The sequence below is a fragment of the Cololabis saira genome, chromosome 1 (assembly GCF_033807715.1).
Source record: "Cololabis saira isolate AMF1-May2022 chromosome 1, fColSai1.1, whole genome shotgun sequence".
Lineage (NCBI taxonomy): Eukaryota > Metazoa > Chordata > Actinopteri > Beloniformes > Belonidae > Cololabis > Cololabis saira.
Genome location: NC_084587.1, coordinates 23,528,326 through 23,547,302, shown reverse-complemented (window position 1 = coordinate 23,547,302; position 18,977 = coordinate 23,528,326). Strand labels below are relative to the sequence as shown.

General features: G+C 38.3%; 2 protein-coding genes across 11 annotated transcripts in view; one reads left to right on the top strand and one right to left on the bottom strand.

The window, feature by feature from the left end:
- Window positions 1-515: 515 nt before the first annotated feature.
- On the bottom strand, window positions 516-4,963 carry rps3a (ribosomal protein S3A). The gene is made up of 6 exons (XM_061718536.1): window positions 4,865-4,963; window positions 4,150-4,253; window positions 2,819-3,006; window positions 1,376-1,584; window positions 1,163-1,272; window positions 516-680 (listed from the first exon to the last, which is right to left on the bottom strand). The coding sequence occupies exons 1-6, from the start codon at window positions 4,924-4,926 to the stop codon at window positions 553-555; spliced, it is 801 nt and encodes a 266-aa protein (XP_061574520.1). The 5' UTR covers window positions 4,927-4,963; the 3' UTR covers window positions 516-552.
- A 6,940-nt stretch (window positions 4,964-11,903) lies between these two features.
- The window catches only part of lrba (LPS-responsive vesicle trafficking, beach and anchor containing), a 198,615-nt gene continuing 191,541 nt past the window's right edge, over window positions 11,904-18,977 (top strand). For 4 of the 10 annotated variants that reach the window (XM_061718470.1, XM_061718433.1, XM_061718492.1 and 1 more), the window contains exon 1: window positions 11,905-12,825. In XM_061718470.1, the coding sequence (XP_061574454.1) occupies window positions 12,637-12,825 (189 nt within the window). In that variant the 5' untranslated portion in view covers window positions 11,905-12,636. Of the gene's footprint in view, window positions 12,826-18,977 lie in introns of all 10 variants that reach the window. The other 6 variants (XM_061718448.1, XM_061718478.1, XM_061718463.1 and 3 more) reach the window with 3 other exon arrangements.

The following is an 18,977-nucleotide window of genomic DNA, read 5'->3' as shown; positions in this document are numbered from 1 at the left end:
GTAGTTGGTGTCGCCAAAGTAATGGCGCTAATAACGTCAGGAATCAGACGTTCAAGACAACAGCAGCGACGCTGACTCGCATAATGGCGACTTTGACGAGACAGCAAAGCTGGTTTTTATTTTGTTTAATAAAGGTTTGACATACGCTACTCTTTTTTGCATTTGCTGTAGGATTGTGTAGCATTTCCTGTAGCGCAGCTCCATCAGGTAGATACGCAACTCAACCCCAGCCACTATAGTATGGTATTACCATATATTTAGTGCGCGAAAAAGTTTTTAAATAAGTAATTCATTGAAGGTGCGCCTTATAATGCGGAAAATACGGTATGCCTTTCATGAAAATAAGCTCATAGCATCCAAAAAATGTGTACATGGCAAAACTTCATGATATGCAGCAGCTTCCACATCTAAATCCCTGATTGGTGGTGGACTATTTGGTTGTGTTTTTCCACACATTCTGTGCTCTATTACAAACTAGTTCTATTACTAGTACACAAATGCACACATACAGTTCGGTCATTTACAATTTTTATTAAATCTGTTGGGATGTTTTTAGACAGTTTCCTGGATGGGGGGCTCGTAACCATCAGCCCGTTCCACCTTGGCTCCAGTGTCATCACCAGAGGCCTTTGTTGCACTGCCGGCACCACCCTCGCCATGGAGCTCCATCAGTTTGCCCACTACAACAAAAGACAAGAAACTTTAAACTTACATTGTTTTTCAAGCATTGAAGAGCTAATGAATTAGTCTGACGTCAGTAAATCTGCTGTATTTTTACTTAAAGACATTAGCAGTTTCTGAAACCACAATTAGTACAATTTTGGCAAAGTAGTTTATTAATACACAACAAGCAACCCAAAACGCACTGACACTAAACCAGAGGCCGGTGACCTGTGACCCTTTGCAGCATAGCACATCTGGGTATTTTCCACCCACATGGTGCAGATTGTGCTTGTGTTTGATTAATCCAAAGTACATACTGACAAGTTCAGCATGCATTTTTAGTACAGTATGCAGTTTCAAAAACACTGTTACACAGGGGAACATCAGGTGATCTCTTTAGTAATCAGGCAATCATTTGGGACCGAACAGCTTGTCACCATGCGTCCAAGTAGAAGAACAGCAACTCAATTGTTTAAGGGAAAAAAAGTTAATCGCTTACACTCAAACTTGGGCTTCTTAAGCATCTTGACCTTGCGGACGTAGACATCATGTAGCGGGTAGATGGACTGACAGGCCTTCTCGATGTCCTTGCCAACACTGTCAGGGATCCTGGAATGCAACACAGTGGAAAATTGTCTTATTTCAACTCCTTCACTGCTTTCTTAGACTAATTTCTGCTGTGATGCACATATTCAGACAGTGTGTTACTTACAGCTTGTTGACCACTTCCTTCAGGTCGTTTGTCTGAACCTCACGGGTCATGATCTCCATCATCTTCTTACGAATCTGGCGAACCTGCTGGTGCTGAGCGTACGAGGTCTTTCTGATCTGGTTGGTACGCTTCTTTGTGAAACCCACACAGAAAAGGCGCAGAAGGTATCCGTCGGTGGTCTTGACGTCCACGTGGGCTTCAATCATGGTCTGAAAGAAATACAAATAATTCAAACTTGATTCGGCCGGACAGGTTTAACTTGTACCTTTCGATGTAGTCATTTACACAATTGTGTTCAAACCTCAATAACCACATTTCCTCAACACATACCTGAACATTTTCAAAACAAAATTATCATTTTATAATTTTTGGAAGGAGTTTAACACCATATAATTTAATATTGGACTGCAGCATTTAAATGTCTTTCAAATAAACATTCCACCTAAAATCAAGCATGAATAATGCAAAACTTTTGATTTTGGAGGAGAAAGTGGCAGTGAAATATAAAAATAACTGTCCTGATTTCAGGTAAAAACCCTTCATCCTAAAATCTAAAGATATGAAAATGATTGTTTTATAACATTTTTTAAAAACACAAAAATTACCAAGCGTCTCAGTCTTCCATTTATGAGTTCAGTAGATAAGCAAAACAGGTCTTCCCCGTTTACCATTGTAGATGAATTCTAATGTAATCTAAATCATGTTTCCATTTTGCATCAAAACAAAAGATATAAACGAGACCATTACAGTCTTTGGAAATATTAACCTCCACTGTACATGCAAAGTTAACAATATTGTGACAAATATCTTGAAACGGAGCAAATATGCAAAAAGAAAAACCTACTGCCACAAAATGTGGAACAGTGGGTCAAACTTCCATTCATTATTAGGTCAAGACCAGACCACGCATTTTTTTTTTATAAATAAGGTTTATACATTTCACTCACTGCTAGGGCTGGTTATTATAATTGACACTAAAGGTTTAAGCTTTTCGACCACCAGTTTGCATTCTCTAATATATAACCCTTAACTACTCTCTAAGGTGCAAGTAAATGCTCTAATGTACCCTTTTTCTGCAACTGGTAACTTTTGCAGTCAACACTCGACAGAGAAATTGTTGGGAAGAAATACTTATTGTATTTTTTCTTTTCATTATCACTTTTCATTTTCTCTCATTCAAATCCAATTAATCGGGTCGCGGTGCTGATCTCCGCAATTTGAAGCCTTGTATAATAAAGGTTATATTTCACCTATCATGGATTCTTTTTGGAACGTTAACCCCTGCGAAAAACGAGGGATAACTGTATTGGCCTAAGACTGGCTGAATATCAAAGTTTTCCAAAAACAATGTGGATCAACTTAAGGGTTGCCAAAGCTCAACACAGAGGCTGCAGTGGCAATCATCAGAAAGATGCTCAAAGCCATTAATAAAAAGAACATTACCTGCCACTTTTTGACCATGGAGCACATCTTGTCACGTGTCAGATCCATGCCATGGAAGTTGCAGAGGCAGTTCTTTCCCTGAACATCCTCAGTGATGAGCTTGAACTTGCGGAAGGCCACCTCATCGTTTTGCAGATCAGCAAGGCTCACCTCGAACACGCGTCCTTTAAGACCGTCAGAGGCAATTCCTGATGGACACAAGTGTGTACAGGTTAATGGGAGGTTTGAGGCCAAAGTATACAGTAATGATGGGAACACAGGTACATGCAGGTCATCCTTTGGAGCCAAACCAGTAGGTCATATTTAGGAACATTAGAATACTTTTGTCATTAAACATGGGTACAGTAAGATTAAAAGCAGCATCGGCCCTCACCTTAACTTGCGACATGGACTAATTTTTACCAACTTACTAAATCCTTTCTGTTACAGTAACAGTATGGGTGGAGACTGGCTACACCTGCATGGCTTGTTAATTGAAAAACTAGCTCATTCGTTTAAAGATCATGGCAGTTGAGTATTTAATAATAACTCAAGTAGCCTAATTATTTTGCTCCTGGCAGTGATAAGGATTTAAATCATCCACTCGACTTATGCTCTGTAGCCTAAATAAAACACTGGAAAGTTTCAATTTTAAATAGCATTCGATATACAGGACTGTCTCAGAAAATTAGAAGTGTGATAAAGTTCTTTATTTTCTGTAATGCAATTAAAAAAAAATGTCATACATTCTGGATTCATTACAAAACTGAAATATTGCAAGCCTTTTATTATTTTAATATTGCTGATTATGACTTACAGTTTAAGATTCCCAGAATATTCAAATTTTTTGAGATAGGATATTTTAGTTTTCTAAAACTGTAAGCCATGATCAGCATTAAAATAATAAAAGACTTGCAATATTTCAGTTGATTTGTAATGAATCCAGAATGTATGACATTTCTGTTTTTGTAGTTGCATTACAATAAAGAACTTGCACATTATAATTTTCTGAGACAGTCTTGTATACAGTGCGATTGTAAAATTAAACTGAAATTGCCTTGAAAATATTTGATTGGCTCCAACATAGAATACTTTGTCATTATACATGGGTACAGTGAGATTAAAAGCAGCATCACCTCTCCAGTGTAAGACAGTGCAAACAATAAGAAATATAAGAATATAAAAAATATAAATATAAAAAAGGTTAAGGTGCATTTTGAATATTACTCTTAAGTTTTAGCTCAGCTCAATCTCCACATTACTAAAAGGAGTTTAAGTGGACCTTGACCATTAATATCAAAATGACAGTTGTATTAAACATCTGATTATTGAGCCATTACACAATTACTTACTGGTTCCCTGAGTCCTGGTGACCAAGGTCTTGCCGATATTGCGGATGTTGAACATGGCTGGTGCCTTGACATCATACCAGTCCTTCTTGGAGAAAGGATCGACACTGCAAAAGAAACAAGTGTAAAGTTAAACTATAAAATAATTACAATCCTTCAATGGTGGATTACAGCCAGCGTCCAAACTCATTGGCATGTGCGGTGTTGCAAAGCTAACTCCAGACTCTGCTACAAAAGCCAAACTTCAGATCTGCAAGGTCCAAGGAAAATCAAATCCACCTCGTTGTCACATCAACCCCAAACACAGAGTTTGTAGTGAAATATTCCACGCCGTGCGTGTCTTAAACGTGGAGTAAAAGGCAACAGAACCAGATTAGCTCTAGACATTCACGCTATCGTTCAGTAGCTCTTGGCACATACCACTGTTTATAAACTGCTTTCAAAATGATATTATCCACCTTATCTTGCCATAGTTAAACTCTAACACATGAGCTATTCGGGTTAAGGCTATTTCTGTTTTAAAAGAGAATGTTGCTTCCCAAAGAGAGGCAGCATGTCTAAAGTCTCTCCAGCACAGGCCGGCGACGACATGACTAGGGTCGGTCCCCCTAACATCTACCACATATCAGCTTCATCCTTCATATTTTTTACACCAAAAGGAAGATAATGAAAAGTACAGAACCTAATACGTGAGACAAAGTATGAATTTTTGACTTACATCTTCTTTTTGGCACCTTTTTTGCCGCCTTTGGTCAGTCTCTTATTCTTGCCGACTGCCATGTTGGCTACAGGGAGTGAAAGAGGGGGAAGCCGGAGATCCCGCGAGAAATAAAGAGATTTTCCCAGGTTGTGAGATCTGCCTGATCTCGCGAGTCTTTCTAGTTTCGGTTTTGTCTCCCTCTGCTGTTAAAATCAATTCTAACTTTAATTATTCAATGAACATGAGGTTAAATCCTTGCCAAATTCTGTGTCCTTACGCTTACATTCCACACGTTTTCTTTTTCACAGCTACATTTTAATATACACATTTTAATTTGTTATGCTTTTATTTTATTTTATCATCAATATTATTTTGAATACAACTTGTAAAATGAGAATCAATTATGCAAAGAAAAAATATTAATAATTACATTTTTATGAGGTAAGAAGGAAAATATTAATATTAATATGAATGTACTAATTTTAAAAAATGTGTGTGACAAACAGTTTATTTTACTTAAAAAGTACATTCATAAAAAGTAAAGTAAAATAAATATGTCAAATATTTTTCAAGGCAATTTCAGTTAATTTTACAATAATGACATTTTACAATCACACTATATATATTGCATGCTATGTATAATTGCAAAATAATTAGGCTACTTGAGTTATTATCTCAACCGCCATGATCTTTAAACAAGATGAGCTAGTTTTTCAATTAACAAGTCGTGCAGGTATAGCCAGTCTCCACCCATATTGTTACTGTTACAACAGAAAGGATTTAGTAAGTTGGTAAAATAGTCCATGTCGCAAGTTAATGTTCCTACAGCAAATGCAACCTAGAAGAGTCTGTTAATAAACACTATTTTTATGAGGATTATACTGTCAAATGTATACTCTGGATTGTTTATTAAAAAAATATGATAATTTTTAAGGATTAAGTTTGTGGTGCTGTTGAGCTGTATTACTTTCACTGATGTACTGTAAACGTGGCAGGTAGATTCATTCTCACAAAGATGATGCAAACAAGGAAGGTGTGTTTCACATTAATTTGGTGTTTCATGTGTAGTTTCACGACTATGTGAACTATGTTAACTGCATCATTCGAGCATGCAACAAATTCACATTTCTGGCTCAAATGACATGGTAAGTGTGTTTGACAGTTTATGAGGATCATTAACGTACTCTTTCATGCTGTCAATGTGTTTAAAGTGAATCTGGATGTGACAGTCTTGCAGCTTCTGTAACTATGATGAGCTACAGTATTTGAAAAAAACAACACGGTTAAGTTCGTTGTCATGCAACATTAATAGTCCGGAAATGCTTTCAAAGCCTTATTTAGGAACGTCTACCTTTGGGCACCATGTGGAAGTCTGATGATTTCAGGTCATTAAATCAGAGACGAGGCCTGGGCCTCATGGGTGGTGCTACATGCTTCCATGACTCCCCAGGTCCCTGAGGACAGAGCTCTGCTTTACTGGGAGGTCAGTGGAAGCAATGACGCCAGCTGCCTCTGTGGCAACACAGAGCTGCTCTCCACACTGCAGGGCGAGAATGAAATCTCCAGTATGAAAAGAGACAGAGGAAAACAGATTCACAACATTTATTATCAGCTTCCAGACTGGGTCTAATTAGACTTTTTTTCTCATGCAATTATACATATGGATGAAAGTGTGAACCCATAGATAGATAGATAGATAGATAGATAGATAGATAGATAGATAGATAGATAGATAGATAGATAGATAGATAGATAGATAGATAGATAGATAGATAGATAGATAGATAGATAGATAGATAGATAGATAGATAGATAGATAGATAGATAGATAGATAGATAGATAGATAGATAGAATATTGAAAAAGCAAGAACATTTCAGGCGGCTCTGTAACAGGCTGCCACTCTTATGGTGCCATCTTTAGTATGCAGTGGGTTAGAGTGATGGAGGTGATATGAAAAGGCAAGCGAAGCAGAGCTGTCACTTGGCATAAATGTTGGTTTCCAGTGCCTTAGGTTGCAGACATCTGTCAATGAGATGTGTTAAAGAAAAACCCAGTTATGAAAACAGTTTTTCTGTTTCCTTTCACTTTGCAAAAGAATTAAGCTGTTTTTGTTTGCTTACATTAAACATGTCGCATAAAGTTTTTTTTCATCTGCTATCTAAGGTGGTGTTTTTATGTGCAATTGGCAAATAGGATATTTTCTAAGCTAACATAATATCCTCTGAATATTTATCAACATAATAAGACACCATTGGGCTATTCAAAGGTTTATGGTCATGTTTCAGTAAGTATGCAATGTGGCAGTGTGGCTTTGTAGACGCAGAACATGTTCTGCATCTCAACTACTGCAATAAGTGTTACTTTCTAAATAGACTAAATTGATAGATAGATCCCTGAATAAACCACACATACATGGTCTTAATGTTGTATTCATAGCAAGCCTCTGTGAAAAGATCAATATGCATAGGCAAATTCCGAGTTTCTCAATACAATAATTATGTTAAAGGATTACATTGTAATTCTGGTGGGTTGTGTTTGCTTTGTGTGGTGGAAGAAGTTCCTTACATGGGAATAAATGCAAACACGCTGTCACTTGTAACATTCTTTCACAAGCTGAAGTTTCAAAATGCTTTCAGCTTATCTTGGCTCATTAATTCCAGTGAGCCTTATTGTTAATGTTATGTGTGTCTAAAAATTAGACCATGATCTATGATTTATATTCATATCATAGATTGGTGATTTTCCTGTTGTACCTCAGATGTCTAACAAGTTCTTATTTGTAAGAGTAAATTCTAGTTTTCAATCAAAATCTTAGCTTGGAAAAAAAACAAAACTGCAGCAATGACACAAATACAGTTTAGCATAAAGTTGATTTTTTTTGTTTTTGTTACTATGAATGTTATGACAAAGTAGTATGAAATGTTTTTTTCTGAACTTTCAGCATCCTCATCAGGATGACGGCACAAGTCAGAGTTGGTGCGGGATTTTCAGACGCTGCCTGCAGGCCTGTAAGGCGACCTAGGTTATCTTTGTGTATCTGCAATCTGAAACTGAGGAAGGGCTCTGGCTGTATTATTTGAGCTTTTGTCAAATCCACATTGTCTGCTAAATGAAAGCCCTAAACATCTGGAGCCACACAGCTTAAATGCAATGTAGACTATTATGTTACATTTGCTACTTTAGTAAAAACACAGATGAAAGCTATAGCAACCCAGCATCCTGCTATGAATCTTGACATGCTTGTTGTTAAGATCACAGTGGTTATTGGTGGATAAGTCAACTTGAATGGAGCTTGTTGGGCAATTTCATTTCATTTTCATTTATTGATTCATTCCAGACATGTCAAAATCATTGTATAGAGCAGTGATTCCCAACTGGTGGCTCGGGACCCAGAAGTGGGTCACAGACCCGTTTTCAGTGGGCCCCGGGCCCTGTGCCTTTAAATGATGGTAAAGTTCTCAGGTAAACTATTGGTATCTATTGGTAACACAATATGAGCTTGCAGAAAAAAAAAAAAAAATTAGAAGTATCTGACTATTTCTCTTCATGTCTCTCAAATACATCAGGTAAATTATTGCAATAATAATAATAATAATAACCACAACCATATGCTGTCACAATGCACCTTTCAATAACCATGTCTACCTCATACTTCTGCACCTTTCACTTAAAAAAAGAAATTGGATATATGTTAAGAGCTGTCATTTGTCTATTGACTGTACAGTGAGCGAAAATAACAGGAGTCAAATTCCCTGTCTTGTTTGACCTGACTTGGCCAATAAACCTGATTCTGATTCAAGCCTACATCATTTGTCAGCCTTTTTGGATATACGTCCCTATTTTTTCATGTATTTGCAGGAAAACACCACCTGAATCTGTTAAAAGTGGCTGTTGAGATATGTTGATTGTCAAATCAGCTTCCGGTTTGAAGCTTGATTAATGACTGAATAACTTCACTCTTACTGTATTCATTTAATTAGTGGATGCTCAGCTAAAGCCATATATTTTGGGAAATATTTTTCAGTTACACTTTTTTATTTCATGTTTCTACATGAAAACACTGTTATTTCTCTACAATCTGAGGCTTAAGCTACACTACATTTTCAATGATTTTGAGAACTAGAAAATTGTCTTTGATTTGGGTTCCGGCTTGTGATGAAGGAGGGATGGAGGGCCCCGAAGCTGGACCAGTTGAGAACCACTGGTATAGACAGACCCTGATTTACTCAGTGTGGTTCCCCAGGGTGACCACACTTGAAGTGCCCCCCTCCTCCCACATTTTACGGTAAAAAAAAAAGGAAATTTACTATGGTTATAAATACCATAGATTTACATGAACTTATTGCTGAAGTACATGCTCAACACTCATACTACAAATAAATGTAGGACAAGCAACCAAATAAGAGTAACACTACAGATAGACTTGAGTCTACAAACGCCGTACTACACTGATGCTCCAATCAGAATGCAACTCACATGCCAATGTAACACCACATTTCCATCATATATGGCCTGTCTGAGGACTACATGCAAAACTATTACAGCATATGACTATAAAATCAAACAGGCCTACTGAATGAGCTGATGTGAAGTAAGGGAACGGAATATTAACTCAAACGCAATTCTTTTTTTATTTTATTATTATTATTATTATTGTTATTATTATATTCAAGTATTTTTATTATATCATTGGTTACTTCTGTACCTGTTTCCCCCTCCTTCCAACAAAAATATATAGAAAATAACAAAATATGATATATATGGTCCAGTTAGTCATTTGATTTGGTGCCCCTGTTCTGCCAATCCTTGCTACCTGCCGAGAAATGCTACTTTGTGGTTCTGCGCATGCGCAAAGTCGATTTCCAAAGTTTGATTGCCACGTCCATCATTTCTTGCACCATGTAAAATTGATAATATGGGATGCTGAGTATTTGATCATTCCAAATACACGACACGTGACATGAATTGCATTAACACTTTGTGAACAATATACGATAAAGAGAAAAAAAAAACATTCTATCGCTTTATTTGATATTCATTCAGTCATTGGCCTTTATTTAACCAGGCAGGTCATTAATAACACATTCTTATTTACAATGACGGCCTGGCAAGCGACAAGGACCATTTGGGGGATAAAGGAAGTGGTTTAGGGAGTAAAACACAGTAAAATTGTAGCTCTACAAAGGTAGAAAACCATTAGGTAGCATTTTTTGGCAAAGCAGCAGAAATTGACAGAACACCCCCTCATCGGCTGGTGCCCCTGGGGCGCTCACCCGGTTCAGTATATGGATAATCCGGCCCAGCCAGGGTATAGAGCATAATAATAATAATAATCATAGTTGCAGGGGTGCAGATCCAATGTCAGGATTGGGGGGGACACCAACGTGATTTTAATTACGTGTTTATGACAGATAAGACTACACAAATACACCCATCCTAACAGGTATATGATAATCCATTGATCCACCAATTGAATATTGAAAAGGCTTCATTGAAAACAGACGCATGAGACCGGGAGGAGGCAGGAAAACAGCGGAGAAGTGAGCCACATGTTGGCTACGGGCAGGTACGAATGTAAACAGAATATTGACAAAAAGTCATTGTCGAGCCCGTCAAAAATTTAAAAAATATTAATTCAGACTAAAAAAAAAAATGTATGTAGTAGCAATACTTTCATTCTGTACACCTCAAACTGCACCGTGGATGTATTATTATTTTTTTTTAGAAATATATTTTTAATAAATATTCTACATAACCTTTAAGTCTGAAAATACATTTGTTCAATTTTGAATAATTTAGGGTATTTTTATTGGGGGGGACAATTCATGTTTTTCAGAAATTGGGGGGGACATGTCCCCCCCCGTCCCCCCCGGGATCTGCACCCATGCATAGTTGCATAGTTTATAATCTAAACGCAGGCCCGGGTCTACGAGGGTGCAAAAGTTCAGTTTATGTGTTTGCATGCTCAGTTGAAAAGACGAAAAGAAAACTGACAAATGCGCGCGCGTCAGCCTGATTTATGGTTCCGCGTTAAATCGACGGCGCGGCCTACGGCGTAGGATACGCGGCGACGCGCAACCATACGTTCGCGTCACCGCGTACCCTACGCCGTAAGCTCTGCGTTGGTGCAACGCGGAACCATAAACCAGCCAGTGTCCGTCACTGATTTGCGTCCAGCAGTTTCTTGCACCAGCAAGACGCTGCTCTCTGCTGCACCGTTAACACAAAGTAACAATGGATATTCGGAAGTGGTTCAAACACAATGACGCAGGCAAGTTTACAGGACTGTCTCAGAAAATTTGAATATTGTCATAAAGTTCTTTATTTTTCTGTAATGCAATTAAAAAAAAAGTCATACATTCTGGATTCCTTACAAATCAACTGAAATATTGCAAGCCTTTTATTATTTTAATATTGCTGATTATGGTTTACAGTTTAAGATTAAGATTCCCAGAATATTCAAATTTTTTTAGATAGGATATTTGAGTTTTCTTAAGCTGTAAGCCATGATCAGCAATATTAAAATAATAAAAGGCTTGCAATATTTCAGTTGATTTGTAATGAATCCAGAATGTATGACATTTTTGCATTACAGAAAATAAAGGACTTTATCACAATATTCTAATTTTCTGAGACAGTTTTGTATATTTATGGTTAAATTTATTTTTGTTGCTATGTTTTATTTTCTGTTGCTAGATTGTCTGATGGGTGAGGTAGTCCAGACTAAATGTAGCATTTTCTTTGTTCTGCAGCGATATTGCTGCAAAAATGCACTTGAAATACACTTCAAATATTCTTGTTTTGCTATTATTCCGCTTGAAATTATGGGAAAATGTATAATTTAGTGTTGAATAACGTGCCAGGCATGTGCACCCCCTCTGATCTGAAATGCACCCCTAGTCATCATTTTCTAGAACCGGCCCTGTCTAAACGGCACCACGTGTGTTCCCTCCCTGAAATGCACCTGAGCGGCACACACACACACACACACCTCCTCCCGACCTCCGACCAGACTCCGACCTCCGCACATGAACGCAAGACGGGGAGCCGCAGTGCGCATGCGTCGCTCACTCAAGGGCTACACTGTCATGGCGGTGACGAGCTGAAGCTACCGGAGCGGAGCAGGAAGCAAACGCAGCGCAGCTGGGCTCGCAACGCTGTCATTTCACCGAGTCTGCGGGAGTTTCACGGGGGAGCACCGAAGCGGACCTCCGTCGGCTTTTCATCGGCTGCTGCAGACGGAATTATCCCCCCCCCCTACCCCTTTATGTTAGTGAGTTTGTGGCTGAGCCGAGCGCGTTTACCTGTCAAGTATCTGCGCTCAGCGACACCAACTTCCACCGCGGATCGGAGGGGATAAAGTGGAGGTGAAAACAGGTGAAAAAAAATTAAGAAAGGAACCTTGCTTCACCTGCTCCTCTCATTTTGGCACACTTTTTTTTTTTTAACTGCGTTAATTCATCTTTCTGATATCAAGTTGCGAACCGGGGCAGAGTAGTTCATTGTGGTAGAGGAGCGGTGACATTTACAGCCTTTTACAGCCTCGCAGCTTCAGCCGTTACACATTTTTTTTTCCTTCTCTCTCGTCCCCTTTTTTATTAAAGGATCGCTCGTTCAACAATTTGGATGGGGAGGAAAGCGTTTTGCTTATGTGCCTGTAGATCGTCCACGACTCATCTGAAGGGGAGAAGATAGAGCCCTCTTTCTCCTCCTCCTCGTCGGCTGCCTGTCTCTGTCGCGGAGGTGAACAGGTGCCTTACCTGTGGACGCACCTGTCCTTCCCGAGCAATGGCGAGCGCTGCGGAGCCCGCGGACGGACAGGACGGGCAGGACGGACGGGACGGACGGCCGGCCGCCGTGGCCCTCAACCCCGGAGTGCCTATCAGAGGGATACGGATGAAATTCGCCGTCCTCGCCGGCCTGGTGGAAGTTGGGGAAGTTTCCAACAGAGACATCGTGGAGACTGTGTTCAACCTGGTAAGCTGATTATTAGGAGCTCAGCACAGGACAGGCCCTAGATAGCACCGGCAGGCTGTGGTAAAAGGTTTGGAAAAGCCTGGCAACACGCACACACAGGGGCGAAAATCATAGTTGGGGGGCACAATAAACAGTAAAATTTTAGAGAATAAATCCAGGGGGGGACAAGGAATAAAAGTTTTAGCCTTCCTTTAATACAGCATTTTGACATTTTCAACTCTATCTCGCAAACAGGCAGAAGACCTTTCTTAGAGCAATACAAAACAATGGTATTAGGTGGAAGGTGGCAATAATACAGCACATCTGACATAATACACTGCAAAAACCCAAAATCTTAACAAGAATATTTGTCTTATTTCTAGTTAAAATGTCTCATTTTTAGTTAAAAAAAAATCTCATTACACTTAAAACAAAGACTCATCACTGGAAAAAAACAACAATTTTCACCTGTTTCAAGTAGATTTTCACTTAAAATAAGTAGAAAAATCTGCCAATGGAACAAGATTTTTTTGCTTATAATGAGAAAATAAATCTTGTTCCACTGGCAGATTTTTCTACTTATTTCAAGTGAAAATTTACTTGAAACAGGTGAAAATTGTTGTTTTTTTCCAGTGATGAGTCTTGTTTTAAGTGTAATGAGATTTTACTGTTTATTATTATTTTCGGTTTCGGCCACAAATTTTCATTTTGGTGCATCACTACTAAATACTACTGCATTGTTCCAAAATTATTAATTCTGTCTCAAATTATTCTAGGGGGGGACAGCTTTACTAATGGGGGGGACTTGTCCCCCCTGTCCCCCCCGGGATTTTCGCCCCTGCGCACACATTCGCACAAATAAACCCTGATGACTTGTATTGGCGACACTTCAACATTTATGCATTCTTGTCTGCAGTGGCGTCAATTCAATTGAAGCTAAGGTATGGCAAGGTTACGAGTCACAGAACTTAACTAGAGTATCAATCAACACGTCCAGCAAATACTCATCACAGAAGTCTGGTATGTAGCTTATCTGTGTGGTCAAGAAAATTGGAACTTTTTCAAATGCAGTCTCGCTCACTGCAAAAACTCAAAATCTTACCAGGAATATTTGTCTTATTTCTAGTAAAAATGTCTAATTTTTTGTCAAAAAATCTCATTACACTTAAAACAAGAGTAATTACCAGAAAAGTAACTTGTTATTTGACCATTTTCACCTGTTTCAAGTAAATTTTCCCTTGAAATAAGTAGAAAAATCTGCCAGTGGAACAAGATTTATCTTCTCATTACAAGCAAAAAAATCTTGTTCCACTGGCAGATTTTTCTACTTATTTTAGGTGAAAATCTACGTGAAACAGGTGAAAATGGTTGTTTTTGAGTCTTGTCTTAAATGTAATGAGATTTTTTTTTACTAAAAATGAGACATTTTAACTAGAAATAAGACAAATATTCTTGTTAAGATTTTGAGTTTTTGCAGTGTATAATAACTAGTGAAATCGATCATGTTGTTCTGATTTGCATTTGTAGTTATTCTATATGTATTAAGTGATAGAATAATCAATACAAATAGACACAGAGTAATTCCATAAATGCATTTAAAAAAACAAACATTTACATTTAACCCTTGAAGCCAAGGTGTGGCGGCTGCCATACCTTGCCATACCCAATTGACGCCCCTGCTTGTCTGCTCCAAGAAAAGCAGCCACATTGGGAGGGGTGTTAAGTCATCATAGGCAGGTGACCTCTTTGTTGATACTTTCAGTGCCCTTGCTGTCCTTTTTTTTTTTTTTTTTTAGTTCAGCAAATAGCTCATCCTTCACTTTCATTTCTCAGAGGAAACAAAAAAAAACAATGGTACAGTAACAAATGTCCTTATTTAAACAGGTATATTTTACACTTGCTCATTTGGACTCCATAATGTGTTAAATTTTGCAATCATAGTATGTCTTTTGAAGTCTCTGTGAATAGTGAAGTTCCTCGGTTTTTAATTGAGTCCGACAGAATCACCAAAGTCAAAATCATTTTGGCAGGCGAGCTCCCGCGGCACTGTTTGTGACACATCCAGGTCAGTCATAGTGGGTGCCTTATCTGTCTGATACCTATTGGCCACTGAATCACTTAGCCAGCTTTGTCCGTCTGCAGCAGTGATTGCCCTTATAGCCGCCCTGAGTTATGAGGCGACTTTACAGCACCTGCACGAGAACAAACGAATGAATGAATGAAACTACTCTTAACCAGGAAATGTGCCGTTGGGGATAGAGCATGCTCAGCCAGAGTTTCCGCTGGTTAGGTGGGAGGAGAGGTGAAGGTGGAACCTGCAGAACTGCTTTGTCACTGTGACAGAAACAATGGAGTCCTTTAGCGATGGAGGCTCATCCCTCTCAATGGTTTAGTGAACTCTAACCATGGGGGCAAATGATGTTCCATGAGCCAACCAACAAAACAACCTCACATTACCTTTACAGAGTTTGTTTATGCAACTGCAATAAACATGTTGGTGTAAAGTAACATATTTTTTTAGTATAACAATACCTGTATTCAGTTAAATCAACTGTCCATTGCTTTGCAATATTTAGTTATTCCAGTTTCTTAGTGAGTTAGTGAAGGAAAAGGAGCCGTTCCTTGGACTTGGTTTAACCAAAGAATATGAGTCCTTTTTGCTCAGAAATTCAAAATCATGTTATTTTCACAGTTGTTGCTGATTCACTTTTAGCAAAGACTGACTGACTTATTGCTTCCACTTTAGCACAGAACCACAATGACGGTCAAAGTGTTTGATAAAGTGAATCTTGCCGGTTGTCTGCAAAACAGTTTTTTGGTCCTTGCTGTCTGTAATGATGCATGGGCATGCAATTGCCATTGATACCTTTGACTGTGAAGCTGGAAACGAAAGCCAGGGTTGCAGGGAAGTATTGTTTTCATTTATACAGTAAGAAGAGAAATGTGTTATTAATTGGACATAGAGTATAGTGCTTTGTTTTAAATGGAAGACTCCCTGTCCACAAATACAGTTTGTAGAGACTATTGTAACGACAGCTGTATCTGATCGCAGCTCTGCTGGTGTCCCTTCGGACTCCATTTTTAGTCTGGTCAGTGTCATTTTAGGGCTTGGAAAGATGACGCCATGCATTTCATTATGACCACATTACACACTTCATCTCATTCCCTCGACATCCTCTGCTTACCTTTTTATATTAGGAGAAAACCTCATTTACCACAGTCTTGACTTTGATAGCATCACTTTTCTGTCCTTCTTACCCTCCGTGACCTAGGCTGCCGAGGGAGAAAGGCAACATGGTTTTCTGCAGGAGGGTTTTGGCTTTTTCACAAATCTTCACAGCAGTGCTTGTGATGACATGTGACATGTGGGCTGAGGTCATACACACCAGGATTCACATCAGTTAATCGGCTGGCTGTGTTTTTGCCTGTAGTTAGGAATTTGCTGAAGAGGGAAAAAAGGGTAGATTTAACTCAGCTGTGGATTTAACACTTAATTCTTTTCTTAGTAGGTACACAAGGTACTTCAGAATACCACTGACAAATAAAAGTGAAAGTAAAGATGAGTAAACTGGAGGGTGAATTGTTTCGGGCCGCGTCATTGAATTAAATAACTATATATTGTAAAATGGAATCCTTTTAAACTAGGGTCCTTTGGATGGAGTATTCTATTTAACATCTCAGCGGCTGTTTTGCTGCTCAGAAATCTGTCTTTAACAATTATATTGTTTTAAAGTAAGAAACACTGGTTTACGCCTTTTTATAGTAAGTTCCCCGCAACCTTCACTATACGAGAGGCATCTAATGATGATGATGTTGTGTGAAGTATGCAGACTCTGTAATGATGTATATTTGCTGAACTGTTGGGGCCTGACAGTTGAGCAAGTGTTAAACGTCATTAGGGTGTGTTTTCACCTGCACCACACAGTGATTAAATGATAGTCATGTTTAATCTGTGAGCCAAAAACTACACAATGTGTATTGGGCTTAAAGCTTAGTTGGTGCACTAGAGAGAAAAAGCATATTTTTCTAATCTATTTTTATAAAGACAACAGGTTTTCACACAACCTCTCTGCATAATTATAGTCTTTGTTATAGAGGAAAATGTGTTCAGAGTTCAGCTGTAACTAGATTAACTTTACAGTTGCTTCTAGTTTTTTATTAAAGCCTCTACGAGTCCCCTTTCAAAAAAAAAGTCCACCCACGCAAGTGTTTTCTCTTGTGTTGTTTGATTAGAACTTTTTCTTTTATGTTGTTGTAGGTGTGTCCGAAGCTCAGCCCCGCCCACTTACCGGTAACCTGGAATATATGAGCTTTACTTTTTATCAAGTAAAATGTATAAGAACATACATATTTTATAAAGCCTTAAAAATACATGAGGCTACATAACTTGATAGTAAAACAAGTTTGTAATCTATATATTTTTTCAAACTCTAGTTCAATAAAAAAAAAACAGAGATTTTCAAGACCTAATAAAAAAGAGTAATTGACAGTTTTTCATCAATGTCGTCCGTTTCAAACTATTTGTCATTGATTTGATGCAAAATTGTATATCGCACTGGTTTACATTTTAAAAGATAAAAATAACAACTTAGTAACAGCTCATAATTAAGATCAAAATAATAATATATTATACTCCCTTTATTCCACAAAAGGATTTCGTAGTGATTTAAAAAAAATACATATTTATTATACATCAAGTAAGACTTAGAAACCACATATGACTTATTTCTGGCTTCCTGGTAAAATTTGAGTCCAATGGTCACTTGTGTGAGTGAGAGACTTAAATACCCTTTTTTGGGGGGTTGGGAGGGGCATTTGGGTCACATGCATGCAAGTGAATATTTAACTTTCTTCAGCAACCCACCTGCCTTTTTTTCTGTAAAGACAAGTAGCATACAGTTAGTTTGTGTGGGGCCATGTTTTGTAAGTGCCTGCCCACAATTTTACAGGAAGCAGCGTCGTTTTGGCTTTTTGGTTTGGTTAACTAAAGCAATATGCTGAAAGCTGCAAGGAGCTGCAGACTAGGTGTAGATGTCAAGACGACAGAGAAAGAAAGACTAATTATTTTGGTTTATTCTGGTATGCTTGGCCAACCAACAAATGCAGTGCCTTTTGAAACATAGCTGGCCTGAGTTGGCTTGTGGCGTCCCTGTTGGGTGTTGCAGTAGATGGGTCAGTTTGTGACGTCCGATGTAATTCTGACTTTATTCCACAGCAGTATGACTGTGGAGGTCAAAACTGGAGACATGCTTTTCATCATTCAGTACTTCTAAGGTTTTATTAACCTCTTAAGACCTGGTGCAATGTTTTTCTTGTTGCTGTGGGCCGCCTTTAAGAAATTATGATATAGACAACACAATGTGTGATGCGCATATGTGTGTGCGTAAGTCTTTAGGAGCTTTAGGAGGTTGAATATAGAATATCTAAAGTGTGCTCAGTAACCAAGGTGATCGATTACATGACTTTCTAAGACCCACAGTTTGAATGTATCAGACTCAAAAAATTTAGGAACTTCACATGTCTTTAAAAAAACTTGAAAGAACCTTTTCCCAGCTGTGTAATGTTATTAATCTAATTTTAGAAAACAGATATTCAGCCTCTGAGCTCATACATTTAAACTACTAATACATGACAAATACAGTCCACTATACAGCTTTATTATCATCTTGTTTTTCAGGTCCTTAAATATTTCATGTTATGCATCTGTTTGGTTTCTTTTGTGAGGTGCAGCTGAAATGGAAAAACTCATCGTTTTGCTTTAAATTTCAGTTTTCTTCTTGTGTCAAATAAGCAAGTCATTTTTATTTTCTTTGTTTTGTGTTATTTTAAGGTATCCTGTTTGTTCATCTGAACCTGTGTGGGATCGGTTTGATGCGTCTGAGTGCATTGTCACCATTTCATCTGTTGTAGTGACTTTGACACAGAAGAGTCTCCTTTGAGATAGTCTGGCACAAGTGAATTTAATTGTTCCTAACTGCATCGGTTCTTCAGGCTGCTACCTTTCTAACTAACCACTGCAGGATGAATCATGAAAAGTTGTGGGCTGTGGAATTTTGAATGTTACGGGCATTAAACTCTGAAGTAGAAAAGCTAGAGGAAAGTACAGTTGCACCAAGACGTCATTCATTTTTGTCATTTAGGCAGATTAGGAATTGACGATCAGAGCAATAACA

Coding starts and splice junctions, on each gene's coding strand:
- rps3a (XM_061718536.1), bottom strand. CDS start 4,926: ATGGCAGTCGGCAAGAATAAGAGACTGACCAAAGGCGGCAAAAAAGGT. Junction 3,007..4,149: donor CACCAGGACTCAGGGAACCA/GTAAGTAATTGT, acceptor TGTGTCCATCAG/GAATTGCCTCTGACGGTCTT. Junction 681..1,162: donor TAAGAAGCCCAAGTTTGAGT/GTAAGCGATTAA, acceptor CTTTTGTTGTAG/TGGGCAAACTGATGGAGCTC.